This window comes from Pongo abelii, chromosome 12 (genome assembly GCF_028885655.2).
Source record: "Pongo abelii isolate AG06213 chromosome 12, NHGRI_mPonAbe1-v2.0_pri, whole genome shotgun sequence".
NCBI classification, from domain to species: domain Eukaryota; kingdom Metazoa; phylum Chordata; class Mammalia; order Primates; family Hominidae; genus Pongo; species Pongo abelii.
Window position 1 is genome coordinate 115,019,574 of NC_071997.2, and position 25,307 is coordinate 115,044,880.

The 25,307-nt window shown below is 34.4% G+C and overlaps 2 protein-coding genes across 10 annotated transcripts in view; one reads left to right on the forward strand and one right to left on the reverse strand.

The window, feature by feature from the left end:
* SMC6 (structural maintenance of chromosomes 6) overlaps positions 1–25,307 on the forward strand; it is a 135,409-nt gene that overhangs the window by 14,301 nt on the left and 95,801 nt on the right. The gene's annotated exons all lie outside the window — the stretch shown is intronic.
* The window catches only part of GEN1 (GEN1 Holliday junction 5' flap endonuclease), a 31,300-nt gene continuing 7,117 nt past the window's right edge, over positions 1,125–25,307 (reverse strand). For 8 of the 9 annotated variants that reach the window (XM_063713777.1, XM_054548365.2, XM_024242305.3 and 5 more), the window contains 12 exons: positions 24,687–24,873; positions 21,196–21,372; positions 19,594–19,704; positions 17,468–17,541; positions 14,970–15,061; positions 13,466–13,616; positions 13,116–13,152; positions 12,949–13,029; positions 11,872–12,002; positions 8,227–8,288; positions 5,861–6,004; positions 1,125–5,366 (listed from right to left, as the gene is read on the reverse strand). In XM_063713777.1, coding sequence (XP_063569847.1) covers positions 4,048–5,366; positions 5,861–6,004; positions 8,227–8,288; positions 11,872–12,002; positions 12,949–13,029; positions 13,116–13,152; positions 13,466–13,616; positions 14,970–15,061; positions 17,468–17,541; positions 19,594–19,704; positions 21,196–21,372; positions 24,687–24,873 — 2,566 coding nt within the window. In that variant the 3' untranslated portion in view covers positions 1,125–4,047. The remainder of the gene's footprint in view (positions 5,367–5,860; positions 6,005–8,226; positions 8,289–11,871; positions 12,003–12,948; positions 13,030–13,115; positions 13,153–13,465; positions 13,617–14,969; positions 15,062–17,467; positions 17,542–19,593; positions 19,705–21,195; positions 21,373–24,686; positions 24,874–25,307) is intronic. The other variant, XM_024242308.3, reaches the window with a different exon arrangement.

Consider the following 25,307-nt stretch of genomic DNA (forward strand, 5'->3'; position numbering starts at 1 on the left):
GGAAAAAGTAGTCCTCATTATAAAATCTAGAAGATGGAGATTGTATATTTTTTTAATTTAAATTTTAATTTTTTTGAGACACCTTTTTGCCCATCCTGGTGAAGTGCAGTGGCACTATCTCAGCTCACTGCAACCTCTGCCTCCCAGGTTCAAGCGATTCTCCTGCCTCAGCCTCCCGAGTAGCTGGGATTACAGGTGCACGCCACCAGGCCCCACTGATTTTTGTATTTTTAGTAGAGATGGGGTTTCACCATGTTGGCCAGGCTGGTCTTGAACTCCTGGCCTCAAGCAATCCACCCGCCTCAGCCTCCCAGAGTGCTGGGATTACAGGCATGAGCCACCACGTGTGGCCAGATAGACATTTTATACGGAAAAAAAAATCCAAAAGAAAAACCGCCAAAGACTTAAGATTGATTACACAAAGCCCAAAGCAGTTAGGCCAGAGCAGGGCCTTAGTATGGAGCCATCAGAAAGAAACCAATTACAGGATCCTAGTAGCTGGAGGCAGATTTTTGGCAGAGTATTTCAAAGGGAAGCAAGGCATCCTCAACAAGACAATGAAGTGATGAGCAAATACATAAGCAGCAACTTATAAGATTTGATATACAAGTGATAACATGACCACATCAAGGAACAAGAACATGGAATGCTTTAAAAAGAATTGGTATAACCTGGACAATGAAAACAGAGAAATCCTTGAGGAGGAGGAAGTATAATTTTACACTTATGCCTGTACTAGGTGTATAAGCAGTCCCCAACTTTTCTGGCACCAAGGACCACTTTCATGGAAAACAATTTTTCCACGGATGATGCGGGAGAGATGGCTGTGGGATGAAGCTGTTCCACCTTATATCATCAGGCATTAGATTCTCAGTAGGAGTGCGCAAACTAGATCCTCGCATGCGTAGTTCATAATAGGGTTTGTGCTCCTATGAGAATCTAATGCCACCGCTGATCTGACAAGAGGCAGAGCTCAGGCGGTAATTCTTGCTTGCGTGCCGCTCAACACCTGCTGTGCAGGCCGGTTCCTGACAGGTGATGGACCGGTACCTGTCCACAGCCCAGGGGTTGGGGACCCCTGAGCTATATAGCAAAATGAACTCAGACTGGCCACTCCCAACTAATTTTGTTATTTTCATCTCATACAATCTCAAGAATGCCTCTAGATATTTTATTTACCTGGTCTAGATGGTCCTAAACTATCACAGCCACAACTGAACAAATCAGAATAAGCAGAACCTTGGAAAATGTTTTAGCAACGACTTTTTTCTCTCTGAATATTCAAAACATTGCAATACAGTCCTTAAAGAGTTGTTAAGCTGATACAAGGTTTGTAAAGAATCTAGTTGAATGCTTAGCACACAATAGCTAATACACATTAGTTTTTCCCCTTCCTCATTCTGGAACTGGGATTGTTTCCACTTTTTGGCTATTATGAATAACGCTGCTATGGACATTTGTGCACAGGTTTTTATGTGGATATATGTTTTCATTTCTCTTGGGTATATACCTGGGAGAGGAATTGCTGGTTCATATGGTTAACTCTACATTTAACCATTTGAAGAACTACCAGACTTTTTCCAAAGTGGCTGCCCCATTTTACATTCCTACCAGCATGTTATGAGAATTTTAATTTCTCCACATCCTCATCAATACTAGTTATTAACTTTTTGATTGTAGACATTCTATTGCGTGTCTTGTGGTTTTGATTTGCATTTTCCTGATGACTAATAGTACTGAAAATTTTAAATGTGCTTATTGGCCATTTGTATTTCTTCTTTGGAGAAATGCCTGTTGAGCTATTTTGCCCATTTTAAAGTTGTCTTTTTATACTTGAGTTACGAGTTCTTTATATACATCCCTCTAAGATACAAGTCCCTTATCACATTTATGATTTGCAAATATTTTCTCCCATTCTGTAAGCTGTTTCACTTTCTTGATGGTGTCATTTCAAACAACAGTTTTTAGTTTTGATGAAGTCCAGTTTGTGTATTTTCTTTTGTTGTCTATGCTTTGGGTATATTTAAGAAATCCTTGCCTAATCCAAAGTCACAAAGATTTGTGTCTATGTTTTCTTCCAAGAGTTTTATAGCTTCAGCTCTTACATTTAGGTATTTGATCCATTTTAAGTTACTTCTTAAATATCATGTGAAGTAGGAATCAAATATTCTTTTTTACATAGATATCCAATAGATCCAGAAGACAGTTGGTTCAAAGACTGTTTCGTTTTCCCATTGAATTGTCTTGGCACTCCGGTTTAAAATCAACTGACCATAAACATGAAGGCTTTTTTTCTGAACTCTCAATTCTATGCCATTGATCCACATTGACCTGTATGTCTACCTTTATACCAGTACAACACATTCATTACTGTAGTTTTGTATACTTAAAATCAGGAAGGGTGGGTCATGCAAACTCTTTCAAGATTCTTCCTAATATTCTGTGTTCCTGAAATTTCCATTATGAATTTTAGAATCAGCAAAGAAACCAGTTGGAATTAATGGGAATTACATTTAACCTGTAGATCAGTTTGGGGAGTATTGTCATCTTATGTCTTCTGATTCATGAACATGGAATGTATTTCCATTTATTTAGAGGTGTACAGAAATACAATTGAGGCTGAGTATGGTGGCTCACACCTGTAATCCCAGCATTCTGGGAGGCCAAGATGGGTGGATCGCTTGAGGCCAGGAGTTCATGACTAGCCTGACCAACATGGGAAAATCCCATCTCTACTAAAAATACTAAAAATTAGCCAGGCATGGTGGCGCACACCTGTAATCCCTGCTACTCAGGTGGCTGAGGCATGTGAATTGCATGAACCTGGGAGGCAGAGGTTGCAGTGAGCCAAGATGGCGCCACTACACCCCAGTCTCGACAACAGAGTGAGACTCTGTCTCAAAAAAAAAAAAAAAACTAAACAAAAACAAAATGCAATGATCATTGCACATTGGTCTTGTATTCTACAACCTGGATGAACTCACTTTATCAGTTTTAATAGTTTTCTGGTGGATTTCTTAGAATTTTTTGATACAATCTTGTCATCTGCAGAGACCATTTTCCTTTTCAATCTGGATGCCTCTCTAGAATTTTTAAGTGTGACCTAAATTAATGCATGACTTAATATTTGGTGGTATTAAAGTCAATACTGCATAGATTCAAAACAAAAGGGGGATAAGTGCTATAGAAGGAAAAAACAGAAAAATAAAAAAATTAGCAAGCAAGAAAACTGATTCCCACAGAATTATTAGTTAGCTACGTGATCCTGGGCTAGTTTCTAATCCTTTTGGTTATACATTTGATTTTTCCAGATTTTTTTCCACTTGATATACCTGTGAACTTCTGGGGATACATAAGAAGTTACTTTGCTCAGTTTATTCAGCCATTACAAGCATGAATTTTACTAAATATACTGACATCTTCTCTCCTTTTCTATTTTTGCCCCTCAAAAGAGACTAAGACACCAAAAGTGGAAGAGCACACTAAAGGTATCTTCAAACTGAGGGAGAATATAACTCTTAGGAAAAAGAGTTATAATGGAAGACCTTGAAGGGCCTTCCAAGGTGGAAGAGCACACTAAAGGTATCTTCACACTGAGGGAGAAAATAGCTCTTAGGAAAGCCAGTTATAACGGAAGACCTTGCAAGGCCTTAAAAGAATGAAGAGAAGTATAAAGAATTATCCTCTTGGGAACAAGCTGGAATATAAATACTTTAGAGGCTTGTGGAAGAAAAAGTAAAAGTGAACAATTAGGTGAAGCATTTACTCTGTCAAGTACTTTACCAATATTTTAAAACTACAATTAAGGAATAATAAGGACATGATAATGACATACATTATCAGAAGTTTTCAATACAGAGGATCTTTTAAAACCAGAGTTTTAGGTGACATTTAAAAAATTACAATTTTGATTAAAATGGCAAGTGTTTCATGACATAGAGAACATTAAAATTTTTACCACACATGAACTAGATATCTTCCCTCTGTCTCTGCTATTGCTGATAGTACTAAAATAGTAAGTTATACTTAAGTGTTTTAAATTTCCTTTCAAGTGCTTTGGAATCTTAGTTTTAATCTCTGGCGTAAAGGAAGAGGACTATCCAAACTAGTACCAGAGTTGTTTTCTTTCTTATGACATTGTAGAGAACTCAGAGAACTTTTTGCTGAATCTGGGAAACAGCTTTCTTCATTTTCAGCTGTTTCATAAGATCTGACACACTGTTCAGTTTCTTTAATATGTATCTTAGGGCTACTCAACTTTTTATGGCCACTTTCTTTGAAATGGGATGAATTATGCTTTTGAGAACTGTGCTTCATTCTTTGAGTTGTGTACTTAGCTTTCCCAAACATTGGGGCACTTTGTTCATCAGAGGAATGTCCGTCAAGGCAAACACTCTTCTTCATTAAAATTTTCCGAGTGGTTTGCATATCAACTTTTCTACTATGATCTAAAGCAGTATTTGGTGGTCTAACATTGCAGGTCTTTACCACTGTGTTACTGACAGAATAAGGGACAGAAGTATTGACTTTATAGTCTTCTTGAAGCAGCTGGTCTTCTTTTAGAATTTTAGAGTCTCTGGATTCATTTTGCAAGGGAATTCCTGGAAGACCCTTTGAAAGATGTGATGTACAATCAGAACCACTGTTAGCAATACAAGATTCTTTTACACTAAGTATGGACAAAGTTTTCAGGTTGACATCTGGTTGTAGATTATCCTGAGGATATGATGATTTTATAAATATTCGTTCCTTTAAAGGCAAATCCTGAAGACATAAATCAGTAATGCCAGAAAGTAGATGCTCTTCAGGACTAATCCCATCAGAATCCTCATCCAACACTTTCTTTATGTTTGCAGTGTACCTTTCTGATTCACATGACAGTTGTTCTGGGATATTTTCAAAGCCACCAGGGATGGCTGATAGCTCTGATTCAACTTCTGATTTTAAACCATGAGAAAAAGTATTCCTTTGAATAGCTGGAGAATTACTAAAAGAAGTACCTTCCCAGTCAATAGTGCTCAAGTGTAGATCAGCAATCACGGATATATTATGAGATGAGGTATTGGGTCGACTAGATTCTGAAATTAGAGACTTACTGACAGCTTTAATTTGCTGTATAGCCAAAGGTCTTAGAGAAGACATGAACTGTTCTTGTGCATTCAAACATGGAGTATTTTTAGGTAAAAGCAAGCTATTCAATGAGGCAGAAATAGATTCCGGTGGTAATGTAGGATCAGGGGAAATCCCCAAATTTAACTTGGAATTCTGCTTATGAAAGATTTCACATGTGGGTTTTAAAGTCATGTGTGACTGAAAGCTCATTACTTCATCTGGTTCTGGCAAATTGTTTTCTTTAGGCTTAATACCTGAAAAGAAAAAAAACATATAATCAACATTTATTTTCTTTGCTTTAACTTGGGTAAAAAATAAAAAAATAAACAGTTCAGAGAGAAATCTCTATGAATAGTTTTTGCTTTTTTTGATCTCGGTGTATTGCTAGATTATAAAATATTTCCCTCTGAAAACAATGTTATAATTGAGTTGTTTTCCTCACTGAGTTCTGGGAAATAAAGAAAACATTTAAAATCCGAATATGCTATAAACAGTAGCTGCTGAACAATTGGTCAGTGTAACTATTATTATTAACACGTGCCTGTTAGTAGACAGAGCAGAATGATTTATTCCTGGCTTTTCAGCTTTAAAAGAAAGTATGTGAAGACAAAGAAGGAAGAATACAATTCTTGACTCTTGATTTTATAGATTTTTCAGTAAAATTTAGACAGAGCAGATTCAAACAGAAGAGGTGGCTCTTCTATAACATTTGCATGTGGCATAAATAGCTATCAAACCCAAAACTTACGTTTTTGTTTCTTCCCTTTAATTTCTAACTTTTGTTTTTGGTAAACAGCAACGATCTCAGGATATGCTGCTTCAAACAATGATTCTTCCTCAATTGTTAATAGAGCAAATTCTCCATGTTGTTTATCTTCCATAGCATAATGTTCTAAAAGATTAAAAATACAGCAAAGTGTCCTTAATTAGGCATTTAAAAAAGTTCAATCGGCCAGGCTTGGTGGCTCACACCTGTAATCCCAGCATTTTGGGAGGCCAAGGCGGGCAGATCATGAGGTCAGGAGTTCGAGACCAGCCTGACCAACACCAGACCAGCCTGATCAACATGGTGAAACCCTGTCTCTACTAAAAATACAAAAATTAGCCGGGCGTGCTGGCACGTGCCTGTAATCCCAGCTACTCAGGAGGCTGAGGTAAAAGAATCACTTGAACCTGGGAGGTAGAGGTTGCAGTGAGCCGAGATCGCACCACTACACTCCAGCCTGGGCAACAAAAGCAAAACTCCATCTCAAAAAAAAAAAAAAAAAAAATCAATCTTTCCAGTTAAGTAGCTTTATCAGGTAAAATAAGTCATTCACAAATGAACTATTCATTGCAAATCTTGCTTTATAACACCTATATTCTAACAATCTGTTGATAGCAGTACATAATTTATTTTCTTTTTGCCTGGCAATAGCCGGATGGAGATTCTTTCTAAATTAGAACTTTAAATCCTCTTATTTCAGAGATGGTAGCAGTAGCTGAAAGGACAGAAAACTTTGTTTAGGTAAGGTTGGTTGGTTTAATTCAGTTATGTAAGTGTTAAAATTCCAGGTAAGAAATGAAACAGTTTCCTAAAACTCAACATCAGCTTTCTTTAGTGATGGCTTCTGAAAAGAACACAATTGAAAGGGCCATCAAAAGTATTACTACTTTCCAGGCTGGGCGCAGTGGCTCACGCCTGTAATCCCAGCACTTTGGGAGGCCGAAGTGGGTGGAACACCTGAGGTCAGGGGTTCGAGACCAGTCTGGCCAAAACAGTGAAACTCCATCTCTACTAAAAATATAAAAATTAGCCAGGCATGATGGCAGGTGCCTGTAACCCCAGCTACTTGGGAGGCTGAGGCAGGAGAATCACTTGAACCAGGAGGCAGAGGTTGCTGTGAGCCAAGATGGTGCCACTGCACTCTCCAGCCTGGGCAACAGAGCAAGACTCCGTCTCAAAAAATAAAGTATTATTACTTTCTAGATTGTTGTTTCAGAGGGTATCAATGTCTCAAGCCCAATCTAACTGGACTTACAAGCAATTAATAAATGAAAATAAGAATGTTCATATGTAAATTTACAGTACAGTGTATATATAAACAGTGCACTCGATTCTTGTGTTTATTTTATATGTGGGCAAAACTATAAAATAAGCCAAATTATAAAGAAAATACTGATAAGGTTAAAGCACAAACAAAGAGAATGAGTGATCTTAAAAGTGTTTCTTAAGTTAAACGAGCTTGGGGTACATTTTCTCCTGTAATAGCTCCCACAAGGGTCAGTGAAAATGGGTATCTGATCCTCCGTTCTCGACAGGAGAGTTGCATTGCCAAACTGAATTAATATCATTTTCTTTCCTGAAAATATACTAGTTGGTGTAACTGTTTCTAAATATTTTCCAAAATTCTTCAACATTCTATCTTCCTCTTACTGCTTGGAATGATTTATCTAATTCTCTATAATTTCATTCTTCAAAGTTACCTACAGCTTAAACTTCCATTGGACAAATCTGTTCTCTCAAATATGATGATACAGTTTAATTTCAAAGCCACACAGAAATCAACTTGGTGTCATTTTTCATTTTAAATTATCTGTGTTTCACTATCTCCAGTTTGGGAGCTAATTCAGAGTTCACTGTATTTCTGTCTGTAGCAAAAATAAGAATAATTTGACAATAAAGAATTCCCACTGAAAACTAAGCAGGGTTAAAAAAAAAAGGAAAGTAAGTGTACCCCAGGGGTATTTTAGCAATCTCAATTTTTTCAGATGCAACTATACATGACATTGAATGACCACAGCATTTGTAAAAGCATTTATTTGAGAAATATAAATAAAAATTATTTCAGTATTACTTCCTTAAACATTACAAAAGAAATGTCAAATTGAGACATTAAAATAAAATCAAAGTTTATCATATTTACTATTAGTCAAAACCTATCTAAAACAACAGAGGCAAACTATGAAATCAACCTGTGGTGCATGTGATGGGTTTCATCTTTATTTTTCACACACATGCTGTGTGTGTGTGTATATATATATATATACACACACATACACATATACAATATTTACTAGACATACATGGTCAAATATTATAAATGGAATATTTTCCTTAAAGTGAATACATACCAGGCTTTTCCCATTCTATTTCAAAACAATGAACTCCATTTCTGATTCGGGTCTTAACAATTCTGAAAAACAAATTCATTTAATGAAGTCTAATTGCATAAGATATTTGGAAATTTTCCATTTGTAACCTGAATAATTTCCATAGATTTTTTTTTCCCAGGTAAAAACATTTTAAGGAATTACTGCCTATTCCTTTGACTAGTTTATTCAAAAGATAATATTGTTAGGTACATAGAGTTTATTATTGTTAGTTCTTCTAAGTTGTTTCTTACCTTACTATGCAGTGTTCCTCATCTTCACAATAATGATTTTTGTTTTAAAATTTGTTATATTACTTTGGTAGGTACAGTATTTGTCTACTAAGTCTTCTTAAATCTCTTTATTTTCAAACTCTGTGTAGTATTATTCTACATGTACTTTGTAAGCTGAATATTGCTGAATTTTATTTACTTATCAAATACAATCTGTCTTTTAATAGGTGAGTTTAATCTGCTTACATTTTTGGTGATTACTGATATAGCTGCTGGATTCATTCATGCATCTTATTTTGTTTGCTGTCACCAGCTTTTTCTTTGTTACTTCCATCTTCCTTCTTCCTGTATTATTTTGGTTTGATAGTTTTACTTTCTTACTTTAATTGTGCTGGTTTGGAAGACAGAGATTATATTTCTAGCAGGTACTCCTAAGTGTTTGAATGCATACTTTGGGAGTTTTGGCTTATCATCATCATCATGTATTAATCATTAAATATTATACAAATATTTATATACATAATTTTTTCTATTTAGTCAGTTTATTAAATTATCCAAATATGTTTTAATCAATTCCTGAGCTGACCACTGTTTCTTGTAATTCACATCTTCCCTCCGTGTTCATTTTTTTTCTTGCTGAAGTATATCCTTTAACAACACTTTAAAAAATAAATTATCCTTTTTTTTTGAGTCTTGCTCTGTTTGCCCAGGCTGGAGTGCAGTGACGCCATCTCAGCTCACTGTAACCTCTGCCTCCTGGGTTCAACAGATTCTCGTGCCTCGGTGTCCCAAGTAGATGGGATTACAGGCATGTGCCACCATGCCCAGCTATGTTTTGTATTTGTAGTAGACAGGGGTTTTTGCTATGTTGGCCAGAATGGTCTAGAACCCCTGGCCTCAAGTGATCCGCCTGCTTTGGTCTCCCAAAGTGCTAATCCAGGCGTAAGCCACCATGCCCAGCCCTTTAACTGCACTTTTAAGGAAGGTTTATGAGTGGTAAATTCTCTTAGTCTTCATATGTTTAAAAACGCTTTTCCTATGAATAATGTTTTAATGATTTCAAGGTTGTAAATTACTTTTACTCGGTACTTTGAAACATCACTCCAGCATCTTCTGGCATCTATTACTGTTATGAAAGATGTGTGCTATCAGATAGTTGATCTTTTTTCTTTGATACTTCCCAGCAAACTGTTTATTCTGAAAAATTTCAAACCTTTATAAAAGTTGCAAAAATAGAACAATGAATGCTCACATACTTTTACCGAGATTCATCAATTGTTAACATTTTACCACATTTGCTTCCTCCATTTGCAAGTTAGTTGCAAACATGTCTCATGGCACATCACCCCTAAATACTGCAGCCTGTCTATGTAGAGTATTTTCCTACACTGCCACAAAAAACTTTCACACTCTGGAAGTTTAACAATGATACAATATACAGACCATATTCAAATTTCCCCAACTGTCCTAAAAAAAAGGTCCTTTATGACTTAAAAACAATTCAGAGTTCAATCAGGATCATTTTTCTTGAATTGTGTTGTCTCTTTATTTTAATCCAGAAAACTATCTAGATTTTTTTTTGTTTCATTTTTGAAGAGTCCAGGATAATAGCTCCACAGAATGGTTTTCACTTGGATTCATTAGATTGTTTCCTCATGATTAGATACAGATTAAACTTTCTTTTTTTTTGAGACAGGGTCTCACTCTGCCACCAAGTTGGGAGTGCAGTGGTATGATCTCAGCTCACTGCAACCTCCACCTCCCAGGCTCGAGTAATCCTCCCAACTCAGCCTTCCAAGTAGCTGGGATCACTGGTGCTCTCCACCACGCCTGGCTAATTTTTTGTATTTTTGGAAGAGATGGGTCTTGAACTCCTGAGCTCAGTCGATCCACCGGCCTCAGTCTCCCAAAATGCTGGGATTACAGGTGCGAGCCACCACGCCCCACCTAGCTCAAGCTTTTTTGGCAAAAATATGATAATGTAGTATCTTTCTCAGTTTAACATATTAGAAAGCATATGAAATCAGTCTATTGTTCTTTTATTGGTAATTAATCATTGAGTTAAGCTGATGTCCACTGGATTTCTCCACTTTTGAAGATACCATTTTTCCTTTGTAATTAATCTGTAGAGTGGTACTTGAGACTGTGACTATCCTTTCTCTCCAGCAATCTTTCATCTAATGGTTTTAACATCCACTGATGATTGTTGCCTGATTGGTTTGGTACTTTTTAAGATATTCCTTTTATCGTTGATGTCTACAATATGCCTTGGGTATTTCATGTATTGCGACTATAATTTGGAGTATAACTATCTGTCTTAAATTTTGGAAAACTCTCAGACATCATCTCTTCAAAAATTACTTTTCAACCTTTTCTTTTATTAGCTTCCAGGAATTAATCCAAAACTACTCTTAAGCATTTTTTATATGAGAGTCTTTGAGATGATTTGTGTGTGACTTGTCTTCCAAATCACTAATTTTTTTTGACCAAGTTCAGCCTAGAGACCCCTTTATTGCTTTTTATTTCAACAACTATTTTTAAGCCAATAGTTCACTTTTTATATCCATCCATTTACACACATTTTTATAATTTTGCCTTCTGTTGCTTACAGACATATGTCATCTTTTTGAGGATTCTAGCATTCTGAAAGGCCAACCACACCCACCCCCTGCATAAAACCTGCCAGACTGTTTTAAAACTTAATTTAATCTGAAGTGAATTCATGACCCAATTGTTGATTTTTAAAATATTATATTTCTTCATATGTTAAGCTTTCTTCTTCAATTCTTTTATACTGTATCTGTCTTCACTTCTATCTCTCTAGTCTTTTTGAGTAATTTCCAGTGGGCTTTCTGGGCTTCAGGCAGCATTTGATTAGTTTTTTATTGTCTACCCCAGGCTCTAATCCCGATAGGACAGAGAAATTCCACCCTAGCTACTGGGTTTCAAGAAATAAGCCTGACTCCATCAACATCTTGCACTTTTGGTCCCCGTTTTTTTTTTTTTTTTTTTTTTTCTCTGAAGCGATTTACCTCCTGGATGATACTGCTGCTTCTAGATTTAAGGCTCTGCAAAACCAGTTTTAGTTCCCACATTCCCTTTACACGTTTGTTCCTTTCCTGGTCCACTGAAATAGTTGTCTTATAAAGCCTGGCTATATCCTTTTATGCTTGTTTCTTTTTATAATCTATTATTACTATGTGTTTGAAGTAGAAAAGTATGATAAAGCATGACTTACTATGTTGTTCTGATTATAAGCTCTGAATAAGCTTTTAATATTCCAGGAGGCCTTTCCTCCACCTTTACAAAAACGAGCTTAAAGATATTAGGAATATTTTAATTGTAAAATACTCAAGTAAAAACACCATCTTCACCATACAGTTCTTTACATTACCGAATTGGCTGTAGTTGATTAGAGTTTCTGCTACCAAGCTTTCTTTCTATCATGTCATAATGGGTCAAAAGTACCAGCAATTTCTCACATGCATAGTGACTGGGCCACTCCATTTTTTCAAGAGTAAATCTCTATAAATATAATAAAAATAAAACAAGATTTTGTTATCTCTTGGAGACAAATAGCACTCCTAGGTGATATTAATATTTTTTCCTTTAGAATTAACGTAAGTTAAAGTAGTATCAATGAGAATGTTCTAGAAAGAATGAGCCTCCTAAGGAAGAATCATTATTGCATAATGATTAAGAGTGAAGGCTCTCGGTTTGAACGCCAGGATGATATTTCTTAGATGTTGGGTAACTTACTTAACCTCTCTTAGCCTCAGTTTTACCATCTGTAATGTGAAAATATTATAGCCCACTTCACAGATTATAAAGATTGAGATTACATGTGATGCGTTAAACAAAACAGCAAATTTAAATGTCTAACAAATGTTGGCTGTCATTATTAATGTGGCTGTCATTATTAATACTTGTAAGTACCCAGCTGTTGCAATTTATTGAGCCACTCTGTGTCCCTAGCCACTATATTAGGAGTTAATATAAATAATCTCATTTAATCCTCATGGTGACTTCGTGAGATAAGTAATATTATTTCTATTTTGAGAATAATACACATCCAGGGTCACACAGTAGGTGGAATACGGTCCAAATTTAAATTTAGGTCATTAATTTCAGACCTCAATGTTTTTGTAAATGATACTACCTTCCATAATTATATACTTGATCTTAACATTCTCTTGTTATTAAACCCTCTTCCCCCAAAATATCCCTGGATGCAATATATCCACATATGCTAATTAAGGCATCTTCTAAAACAGCATAACTATACTTTGTCTTGTAGTGTGCAAAGATGGCCACTGTATGGCAAATGAGAGAGTAGAAATAAGTGCTGAAAAAATATAAGAGCTGCCTGTTTTAATTTTAAACCTCCTCTCAGACCAATCAGAGTGAATATCTGTTCCTATCTTTCCAGCATATAACTTCATACAGTAAAGAAGAATTTATTTTCAGATACCTGAAACAATAACAAATCAGGTCTTTGGTACCTGATAACCTTCACCAATTTATCCTTGTTTAAAAGGAATTCTTGAATAACCTAGCAAGAAAAAAGAAAACAGGAACTGAGACTTAAACTTCTAAGAAAGTTTCTAAAATTAATACAGTTGAATTACTGGATATTACCTCATGGAATGGGAATCCCTCACAACAGCAAGCTTTCCTGAAAAAAAAAATTATATACATGTTATTACTACAATCAGACAATTTTAGACTCTGAAATCATCTCAGCCAATCTCCTCCCATTTAATAAGAAATGTGAATTTACAGTATCCCAAAAAGTCAAGCTTCTCTTTGAATAACTATTACATTACTGTCTTCTAGGTTAGCTAAATTTTTGAACAGAAATGAAAAAAAAACTTTTGTTAAACATGTGACTAATCTAGACGTGGGGAAAGATTATATGGAAATAATTCAACCAAAGCTATGTATATAGGTCATGCCAGGAAAAATCATGAGTTCTTAAAAAAACTTACTTCTTAATATTGTTCTCTACTTCATTGAGTTGCCTATCATGTTCTGTACGGTGCCACTCACAAGGGCAGCAGTATTCATAGTCATGTGGCTCACAATATTTATCACTTTTACATAATCTGCATCCATTACGTTCATGATCCTTAGGTGAACCTTTATGGAGACCCAAAAAAAGTGTAATATTTTTTGCCTTTTATAATTACTTTCTACATACATTCTTTTTGCCGGTATCTAAATTTTCCAAAATTAATATTGCCTAGCACACTACCTAGCATATAGAAAGGTTTCAATACATTTAGGATGAATAGAGTAATAGACACCATAGTAATTCTTGGGCTCAAGTAGATCTTGAGCTATTACTATCACACGACACTTTAGAAAAAATTATTCCTCTATCTGAAAGTGTTAATTAGACATTTGAAGTTACACATTTACAATAATCAACAACAGAAAACTTTCTGGTTTAAGTGGAAGCTACATGCATAAAAAGTAGAATGTAATTACTGCCAAAAAAAGATTATTTACTTAATAGAATAGCTCTAATAGAATAGTTTCTTTAATGAGTGTATTAAAAGAATATAGCAGTTAATTACCTCTGCTAATGTCTAGCTCTCTGTTACAGTTATTTTTAAACTATCCTTGGAACATGAACAAATGATGACTGTGGCACGGGTGTGGAAATTTAATTCCCTTAAAAAGCAAAGTGTGATTACTTTCAACATTGTCTTGAGAACATGTAAGAGCACCTATACTTGATATGACCTTAAATTGTCATTTATAAGTTATCAAAAAACTATACAATAGCATCTTACTTATAAAAACATTGATTTTCTTCCATGATTTTATCTATAATTTAATAATGTTAATAAAAATATATTAAAACAACTAGATATAGCAGAATTTCTTTTAAAAGATGAGTTAACATGATATCCTAATCTCTTTTGGGAATGAAATGCCTTTCTGATCCAGTACGTGTTCCGTAGTGTCTTTTTTTTTTTAAACCAAGACTAATGAAGAAGATCCAAGCTATTTTCAAGAATAGTGAACATCTATTAGAAATTAGCTTTAAGTCACTGTCTTCACACACAAAATGCATTACAGGACAATGAAGAATCATTTAAGTAGATAAATATAAATCACCAATATATTAACAAATGGTTTCAGTTCCATTTTCCCTAAGACTTATTAGTATATATTTTTTTCTTAAAATGGATTTCTATATTGAAAACATAGTTTTAAGATCTAAGTAATTTGGTATCATAGTTTGAAACGTACTTATCCTATATTTATCATCTATATCACATTATTGGTTTCAATAAACATTTACTGAGTGACTACTATGTGTATATAACAAAACTCCTGACTGCAAGGAATTCCCAATCTAGTGGAGAAGACAATGTAAAACCCTTCAGAGTATTATTAATATTGGTATGTAAAAAGTACTATGTGAACAGGAATTAAAACATGGGTATGAGATACTAATAACCATTCCCTATGTCTCCTTACCTGGATGGGAACATACGGAACAATGAGCCAGTTTTTTAGTGACTAGCGGTTGTGGACTAGAGTTACAAGATGTTTCATTCCACCGATTAAACCTTTAATAGAAAGTGGTTTTTAAAAAAGGAAAAAAAATTAGGTCACAAAAACGGTATGTTCTCGAATATCAGGCTGATCTATTCACTTTCACCTACCTAATTATTTTCCCTTTGGTGGCTGATAAAGTTGCTGGCCTAGTGTGGGAAAACCCTCAGTCACAAGCTTTAAATGTGGCCCCAAGGCCCAAGGACAGCAGAACTGCAAGACAGGAGAGAGAGTATATGTGTGTATCTATATATCTGTATCTCTATTAAAAAAAATTGTGTGTATATATATATATGTATGTATATATATATATGTGTATATGTATATGTGTGTATATATATATCTCCAATCAACCTTTTTTTTTTTTTTTTTGAAGAATCTTAAGTTAGGCAGCAATATGTGAGTAGATTGATTTGTGAATGTCTCCTTTTGATCTCTTCTCTGTGTGCCAGAGTACAAAACAGAATCATGAACATTTCTCTATATCAGAAAGAAGAGTAAAGACTAATATATAAAATTAATCACTTGTGCAAAGAGCAAAACATTACCTGCTTCATAAAAGATTTTAAGAAAAATGTATAGTACTATAAAGATTTCTACTAATTAAAAGTTAATTTTGTTTTTGGCTAAAGTTCCAGGTTAACATAAAGCCACAAAGGGTATGGTTAGGTATTAATCATAAAACATATGTGTTCTGAATTATGTTCCTCTACTTACACAAGTTGAAGTTTTTATAAAAGCTAAATTATCTCTTCAGGTCATTGTGCAGTATCTGGTACTTAAGAGTTACTATTTAGCTTCTGGAATTTCTGACTCATTTACTACAAAGACCAAGTACAAGCCTGTTAAAAATTAGCATTAATTGCTTCCAGATAAAGAATAGCACTGCAAAAATTAAAAATAACTGAGAGGAAAAGTCAGTATATAAAACAGAATAATAGATAATTATAAAATAAATGTAATTTTATTATTTTCAAGTGTCAACAGTGCTTATTTGCTGAAACTGTTTCAATAAGAATGGTTTGGAGTTAGCCAGGTGTTATATTCACTTGCTTTTCCTTCTTTATATTATTTTTTACAATTCCCAAATGATTCCCTAACTCACCCCCATGCCAAATTATACCTTTTCTTTCTTACTTGGGCATAGTAATAACTGATGTCAATAATGGATTTATTGAAGTCTTAGATTTATCAACAGTTTTACAGCTAAAAGAGAAGTATCATAGGAAAGAATACAGTGATTCGATGTATTTTTCATGGTCATTCCTTTTTCATTTTTACCTCTTAACATTTTTTTCAGGCACTTGCCATCTCGAACCTGCTGGAGGCCAAGACTGTTTTAAGTTTCCCAGTGTCCTAGTTCCTTTCTTATTAATTCTATACCTATCATCATTAATATTAATTTTTATCAAGCATTGCTTTCATCAGTAAATATAATTCATGTGTTTTTGAGATAGTAAATAGCATAGTTTGTTAACTTCTATATAATCTGCATCTTGTTTTGAATCCTCAAACTATAGAGACTAAATGAATTAATGTTATTATTAAATATGTAGCTATAAAGCAAAGGCCAGTCGAGTGAGATTTCAATTAATGTTGCTTATTATTAAATATTTACAACATGCCACAGACATTTCATTTACAGAAAGAAAATACAACATCAAAGTATTAAATACAATATCAAAGTATTAAATACAAAATTATTTTAATGTCATGTTTATCTTTACCTTTTGGTAAAAGGGTTTAAAACAGCTAGTGGCAAAATGCCCATGGTCGTACATAAATGCACTTGACATTGTACTAAATGTGTTTAGTGAGCTAACAATAGATTTTTTTAAATGCAGTATGGTGGCTGGGCATCGTGGCTCATGCCTGTAATCCTAACACTTTGGGAAACCAAGGCAGGGGGATCACTTGAGCCCAGGAGTTCAAGACCAACCTGGGCAACATATGGAGACCCTATCTCTACAAAAAAAAAAAAAATTTAAAAATTAATATATTAACATGTTTAATATAAATAATATGTATATTTTAAATGCAGTATGATGGCTGGGCACAGTGGTGCATATCTGTTGTCCCAGTTACTCAGGAGGCTGAACTGGGAGGATCACTTGACTCCGGCAGGTTGAGATTGCAGTGAGCAGTGATTGCGCCACTGCACTGCAGCCTGGGCGACACAGTGAGACCTTGTCTCCAAAAAAAAGAAAAAAAAAAAATGCAATACGGCTTACAACATGTATTCTCATCCTTCCTTTGGAAAATTTCAAAATAAATAAAAATAAATTATCTTAAATCAAAATATAGGTCAGTTTAAAAATACAAAACCCTTTTTTGGAAAACAATTGTTTCTTGTACTATTCGTTATTAAGTTCAGCAAGAATAAAAGTTCAATGTCACAAGAGAAAGTAATTATTAGTTACCTCTGAAGTAAACTTTGCCCTTTCAAAATCTGTATAAGTTTTAATGCTTGCTCTTTTCCAACTCCAGGGACTCCCTTTCAGAAAGTGGAAAAAAAAATAATTCCAATGTTAATCACTAGGAATGGTTAAAAGTACATTAATTGAACGGAAGAGTCTGCAGCTGAAAGAATGAGGTAACTCTTCAATAAAGATAGGAAAAGATGTGCAAGATACACTGCTATGCATAAAACAAAAACTGCACAATAGTGTATATGATCAGGATTTGTAAAGTAAATGACAATTACACTGTTATCTATGTAAACAAAAATTTCAGCGAGTTATATACTAAACCACTGATGGTGTTTATTTTAGGGAAGGGAGGGTCATAATTATAGAGGGCTTTCATTTACTATGTTAATTATTTGGATAATATTTTAATTTAACCTAACTTTATGTTTGTAATCAGGAAAAAGCAAGTTCATTTAATTACATGAACATTTAATATTCCAAAACCCAGACAAACAGAGAACAAAGGAAGTTTTAAGTTAACTCTTGAAATTAAAAACTTAAGAAAATTTAAAGTGTGAATTTCCAATATACAAAAATGATATGCCTTAACGTATATTCCTGTCACAATTTCTGATTTAAACTGAGTCTTCCAGCCCCTATAAGTGTATGAATATGTCCTCATAAGCAGAGCTGTTATTTAACCAGTGCGCACTAGGATTGACACACTTGTGATAACTGGTTAGTAAATAGCTACTGCCCAAGCATTCTGAGTATCTGCCTGCACAGGAATGTCCCATCTAATCTGAACACTTCCCAATCCACCTGTACCCAGAATCCAGCTACTAAAAAGAGAGTCTATGGCACAGCAGGGATACTCAGAAGTCTCTTCCGTCTCTATTGCCTATGTCTTTGGCATACACGTTATTAGATATCTTGAATATCATCGTTCTTCTGGTATTAGCATTTGCTTTAAGTTTTTGAAGGCAAATCAAGTTAGTACATAGTCTTAAAAGTCTTTAAGTAGAACAATGTAAATACATAGCAGTTTTGGTTTTAAAAAACACAAAAGGTCAATATAGCTATGGCTAATGCATAATTTAAATACCACTGTAGCTAAAGTTGGTTTCTGTGAGTTCAAGTCAGCAAATTTTTTCTTAAATTAAACATTGGGCTGTTTATAGATTTTAATTATGATATAATTTTATTTAGGAAATCGTCTTTTACTTTAGAAGGAGAATTACAACAAAATAATGGTTTGTGGTATTTAAAAGTTTCATTCCTCCTGCTTTCTTTTCCTAACAGTTTAAAAAAAGTTCTTTCATGATATAAATTATAAATTAGGCTTAATAATTTTATTATCCTGCTATATTTTCCTTTCTCCTGAGCTTAGATGGAAAAAAAATTACATGTCATTCTTCTTTATACTTCTCTTGGGAATACAGGTAAAATGAGGGATTTGTAAGGATACAGAAATGATCAATAGGAACATAATAAGGGAACTACATAGTAAGACCTACAATACCAGTCATTTTATATTTTTAAACACTACATTTAAAAACATGGGATTATTCTCATGATACTTAACTCATCACTCACCTGTTATACCTATTTGTTACAGAGCACTAGATTGTGCATCTTAAGATATAAATATTTCCATGAGCAAAACCCAGCACAACGCTGAGAGGCATGGAAATATGAATGGCTTATCCCAATGATCACGTGACTTAGCAACAGTAATAGCATTGAGCATGTGCACAAAGAATACTGAAAACTAAAAAATAGAAAAAAGAGTGAAAGAAACAATGGCATAATACAAGAATAGAATAACTCCTATATTTATTTAAAAAGATAGTCAAACATAAATGTGAATCTCTTAATCTAGAGTAACGGTTTACTGAGATTCAAGCTGTGGTACTACGTTATTCTATTCTTGCTTATAATATTAAGTGTCACAAGTCAGCTTTTTAGTGCCATCTGAAATGCTGATTATTTTAGTCACTGAATAGCTTATTATGCCTGAAATTATATTTTAAATTCGATTTTTAATCATATAGCCATATTATATTCATATTTATGCAGCACATAAAGTATGAAAAAGACTTTATGAATAGCAAATAAATATGACAATTTCAGCTTACCTTTGGGAGATAATCACAGCCAAGAAGTATTGCTAATCCAACCAGAGCATCTCTATCCAAACCTAGTTTACTCTTGATAGATGACATTGTGTAACAGTCAACATGTGGGTCCTAAAGAACAGATTTAGTTTAATCCTCAAAAAGTACATATTTATACATTAAACAACATTACAAAAATAATTTGTCAATGTTATCTTTAAATGTTTACTTATTCCAGGCTGGGCATGGTGGCTTATGTCTGTAATCCCAGCACTCTCAGAGGCCAAGGTGGGTGTATCACTTGAGGTCAGGAGTTTGAGACCAGCCTGGCCAACATGGTGAAACCCCATCTGTACTAAAAATACAAAAAAAATTAGCCAGGTGTGGTGGCATGTGCTTGTAGTCCGGGTTACTCGGGAGGCACAAGAATTACTTGAACCTGGAAGGAGGAGGTTGCAGTGAGCCGAGATTACACCACTGCAATTCAGACTAGGCAACACAGTGAGACTAAGTCTCAAAAAAAGAAAAAAAGTTTAATTATTCCAAAAAATTTATATAAGAAAATTATCCTGATCAGCAGAATCTTTATAGACTCTGACATTTCAATATATGAAAATAAAGTTGTAGTTTCAAAAATGGCTTAAAAATAACTATGCTAGCCAATTTTTTCCATTTTATTGCTTTCTGGTGTCTAAAAAATGTAGCTTTCCATCTTACAAAATAAAACACTGTAACATATATATATATATAATAGAAAGTAAACATTCCCCGTAATTGCGCTGCCTAAACTATCATTAATAGCTTGGTGCATATTCTTCCAAAAAACCATCTCCTTTGATATATATATATGAATATTTATTGTTAATTACGTTTTTAAGTAAAAGTAGGATTATATAAAAATACTATTTTGAGAAATTTTCCACCATTAATATGTCTGGATATCTTTTATGTCAATAATAGCCTTTTCAATGACCGCACTGTATTACATCATATGGACTCTGAAACAGTGTTTCTCAATGGGGGTGCTAATATTAGCATTTCGGGAGGGATAACAGAAATGTCTGGCAGAAGGTTTAGTTTGGTTGGCACCAAGCCATCACATATCTATAGTCTCCTTTGCCCAAGCCTGAACTGTTACAACCAAAATGTCTCCCGGCAGTATCTCTCCAACCGGGAACCAGTAAGTGTGAAGGATTTAACCATGTCCCTATCAATGAGCACTCGGGCTGCTTGCCAAATTTTTGTAATTATTAACAATGCTACAGTGAACATCTTTATATATCTTTCTTTGCATATTTGGAGGTATTTCTGAGGATGTAACACTAAACTGGAAATTCAGGATCAAAGCAACACATTTTCATATGCAATTCGTGATGTATTTTTGAAAATGATTTAGAATCAAACCATGTGAAACAAACAAGTCAAGTTCTTATGAGATAAATCCACATTTTGAAGAGAATGAACTATGTGGCAATGATTTTTAATAATAGTAAGCATTTTATTTAGCAATTGCTATGTGCAAGGCATTACAGTAAGCATTTTATATCTACTATTTCATTTAATCAGCTCTTTAAAAAAGGTAGTTTGTAAACAAATGCTGAAAAAGAGAAAGAAAATAAACACCTTTGTATTCATAGTGAAATTCCTGTAAACCGTCTGGGCCCCATAAAGGAAAGTATCTCCGTCATTGGTGAGGCAGCCATCGACATGACCACCAGCATTGAGATAAGCACACATGGCTTCAGCTTCCCCAGCAGCCTGAACCCAGGGGATTCCTAAGCATTCGAGCATATGGAGGCACTGAAAAAAAAGCAGGTGCAAGATGTTAAAGAATGTTTTCACTGCTCATTTATTTACTATTAAACCTATTTCTGTATTACAAATATTAATAGTAGCTATTTTGGTGTTTTAAAAATTACGATATTTAAGAAACACTTGGAAATTTGAACAATGACTGAATATTTGAGGGCTTTAAGGAATGAACTGCCAAACTTTCACGTGTGCTAATAAAAATTATATTGTGGTTTTGTTTCTTTCTATTTTTTAGGAATCATCTTTTAGAAAAGATGAAATATGGGAATGATACAATATTATGTCTAGGATTTGCTTCAAAATGATGTGTAGATAGGGGAATAGATGAAACAAGATGAGCCAAGATAATGGTTTAAGATTGGTGATGGGTTACTTTTGTGTTGATTTAAATTTTCTGTAATAAAAAATTAAGATTTTAATGTTAATTACAAAGTAATCCATATTCACATTTCATTGCTATTATAGTCAGATTCTGAAAATATCTTTAAATAATAATTAATCATATTAAGATTTACGTCTACAAGACTTCAATAATTTTTCTCACATGATGGTCAACCCAATATGTGTACTTCCAAAGAAGATGCTATCATACAGTTTTGGCCTGAATTTTAATGTTTGCATTTTTTCTCATCTTGCCTTCCCTGTACAATGAAACTCTCATATTGTGGGAAACTGTGGAGGAGTCAGCTGTCAGTGTCCTCCTAGGAAATCAAATGTTTGTGCAGAATGATTACATCATTTTGCTGATGCACAAATAATTTGCTGTGAGTTTCCTTTGGTTTCTGATTTTAACCCAGCTGGGTAGCTTGTAGTCTGGCCTTAGAGCCTAGTTCATTCTTTCTTGTCATACACCATTCTTTTTTGTCATGTTTCATTCTCTATCAGGGACTACTGAGTATGGTGGGGAGAAAAGGCTACTTACTCGTAGTTTCTAGAGACTGATAGAATAAATATCATCTCTTGCTTTGATTAATCACTTCCACGTCACATTACATAATAAATACCTCTGTCAGATGTTGCCCAAGGTGGACAAGGTTCAAAAAGTCAAAGTACTATGTTGAAAAATATCACTTTTCAGGACGTTGGCCCCGTGATTTTAGAGAGACAGTTTTGTGACAGTGTTGCTTCGACTTTACCCCTAAGTAAAAAATAGCCTTTCATAATACAGTTATTTCAATTTCTTGTACTATTTGCCACTTCAAATTTTTTCAAAGAACCAGCACAGAATTTCCTATAAGGCTGTTGCAATTTTTCCCACTCTATGTCTCTACCATGTGGGGTGGAGGTGGTATTGGAGGATGACTAATTTGTGCTTTTCATGCGAATACCTAAAAGATAGCAGTGGATTAGGAGGAAGCAGGGCCTAGTAACTGAAGAGTACAGAAATATAAAAATGACTAATAGACAGGCAATACTAAACTGACACAAAATGCCTAAGAACACCATAATTACTGCAGCAATAAAGAAACAGGAATGGAGCAATTTTCTTAAGAAGAGACGGACATCTCTTTTTTTGTTTTATGCTGGTTCTTTAACACTCTAAGATTGAGGACCATGAATATTTCCAGGAACTGATTATACAAGAAGTAATTAGAACTCAGCACAGATATTTTCTTCAACTGCTGATAGTCATTAGGGTGGAATATTCACTAATTGATTTATGAAAACTATTTTTAAACGTAAGAGTAGAAAATAAAATTTCAAAAGAGGAGAAAAATGGCATAATTTTTTAACTAAAAAAGAAAAACAAATTCAAAGCAAATATGATAAAAGCTTATATCCTTAATACATAAAGAACTTGCACAAAAGAAAAATTAAAACCTCAAGAGGTAAGTAGGTAAAGGACATGATAGCCATTACCCAAAGGGGGACTAAAAATAGGTGAAATGTTTAACCTTATTATTAAAAGACAAATGCATATCAAATATCTTCATTGTTGCACACTAAATATTACAAAGACAAGCCTCCTAACATCAATGTTCTTGTGAGTACACTGACACTGCTTCTCTGACCATCTGCATTAGCAGAAATTAATCAGCAAGAGCAATAAAATCATTCCAAAACTTTGACCCATCAATCCAACATTGGGTAATTTTATCTAAAATTTCAAATCACAAGAAAACATTATATACACAACAAATGTTAATCACACTTTCATGTATAGTAGAGAAAAACTAAAAAAGTAAATAACATATACAATCAGGGGTATGATTCATAGCTTCATACATGTTGCACAACCACTACAAGTTATGATTTTGATTAGAATGTGACAAAAGGAAAATATGACAACATGAAGCATTAAGTGAAAAGGCCAGGTTAAAAATCATGTGTACTACTACAACTCTTTAAAAATACACACATTTGAAAACAGACAAAAAAGGCCGGGCGTGGTGGCTCACGCCTGTAATCCTAGCACTTTGGGAAGCCAAGGCGGGCGGATCACAAAGTCAGGAGATCGAGACCATTCTGGCTAACATGGTGAAACCCTGTCTCTACTAAAAAAAACAAAAAAAAATTAGCTGGGTGTGATGGCAGGCGCCTGTAGTCCCAGCTACTCGGGAGGCTGAGGCAGGAGAATGGTGAGAAACCAGGAGGCGGAGCTTGCAGTGAGCCCAGATTGCACCACTGCACTCCGGCCTGGGCGACAGAGCAAGACTCCATCTCAAAAAAACACAACAACAACAACAAAAAGAAAACAGACAAAAAAAAAGCTTCCTATTGTTTTAATTATATAATATAGGTGATTTCTTTCTTAAGTTTTATACAAATATAAAATATAGCAATATTAAAGTAACATACAAATGATACATTATAACGTAACAGCAGTTTTTAAAATTACAAGCCCTAAGGGAAGCCAAATATGTACTCTGTATATAAACTATCATGAATTCTGAATGAGTGACGTACGAATTAATGAGATCTCATGTATTCTGGGAATTCTTTAAGTCCTGAAGGTATTATAAAAGGTAATAAGATCAAGTTCCTACTATGTACTGTTGCTTTAGATATACTTTCTCTTATTTTTATCGCATCCCTGCTGAGTATTACTGTTGTCATTTCACAAGGTAACATACAAGGTAGAGATAGGTTACAAATTTTGCTCAATGTCTCAGAATTTCTACATACCAGTGCCAGGAATGAAACTCAGGTCAATTTCACTCTAAAAAATAAACTCTTTTCTCTATGCACACTGCCCTGCTAGTCACAATAAAATTAATAAGTATTAAAGATGACAAACTATTAAGAGTAAAATGCACCCTTTAATTCAAATCAGAATTACTGAATCAAATCTGAATGCTTACCTCTCTTAAGACTGATTTAAAATGTGATCTCCCTGTTTTCTGAGACCACGATTTTCCAGATGACCCATACCGAGTCTGATTCCTCTTGCTTATGACATCAGCTTTCAGCTTTGGTGGTTCCCCTTCCATAACAAATACCAGTTTTACATCCATTTGTGTTAAATATGAGATACGAAAAAATAAGTTCCTTAAATATATAAATTAGTAATATATTAATCATCACACACTGATAGTAAAAGTCAAAATAGTATAACACAAAGGCAAGAACATTAGACTAGTATCAAAAACATTAATGTAATAACATTTTATTTAAGGTTTTAATTAGAGTGGAAAACCACTGAATTTTTTTTTTTCTTTGATAGAGTCTCACTCTGTCACCCAGGCTGGAGTGCAGTGGCATGATCTTGTCTCAGTGCAGCCTCAATCTCCCAGCTCAAGTGATCTTCCTGCCTCAGTCCCCAAGCAGCTGGGACTACAGGTGTGTGCCACCATGCCTGGCTAATTTTCTGTATTTTTTGTAGAGATGAGGTTTCACCATGTTGCCCAGGCTGGTCTTGAACTCATGAGCTCAAATAATCCGCCCATCTCAGCCTCGCAAAGTGCTAGGAATACAAGTGTGAG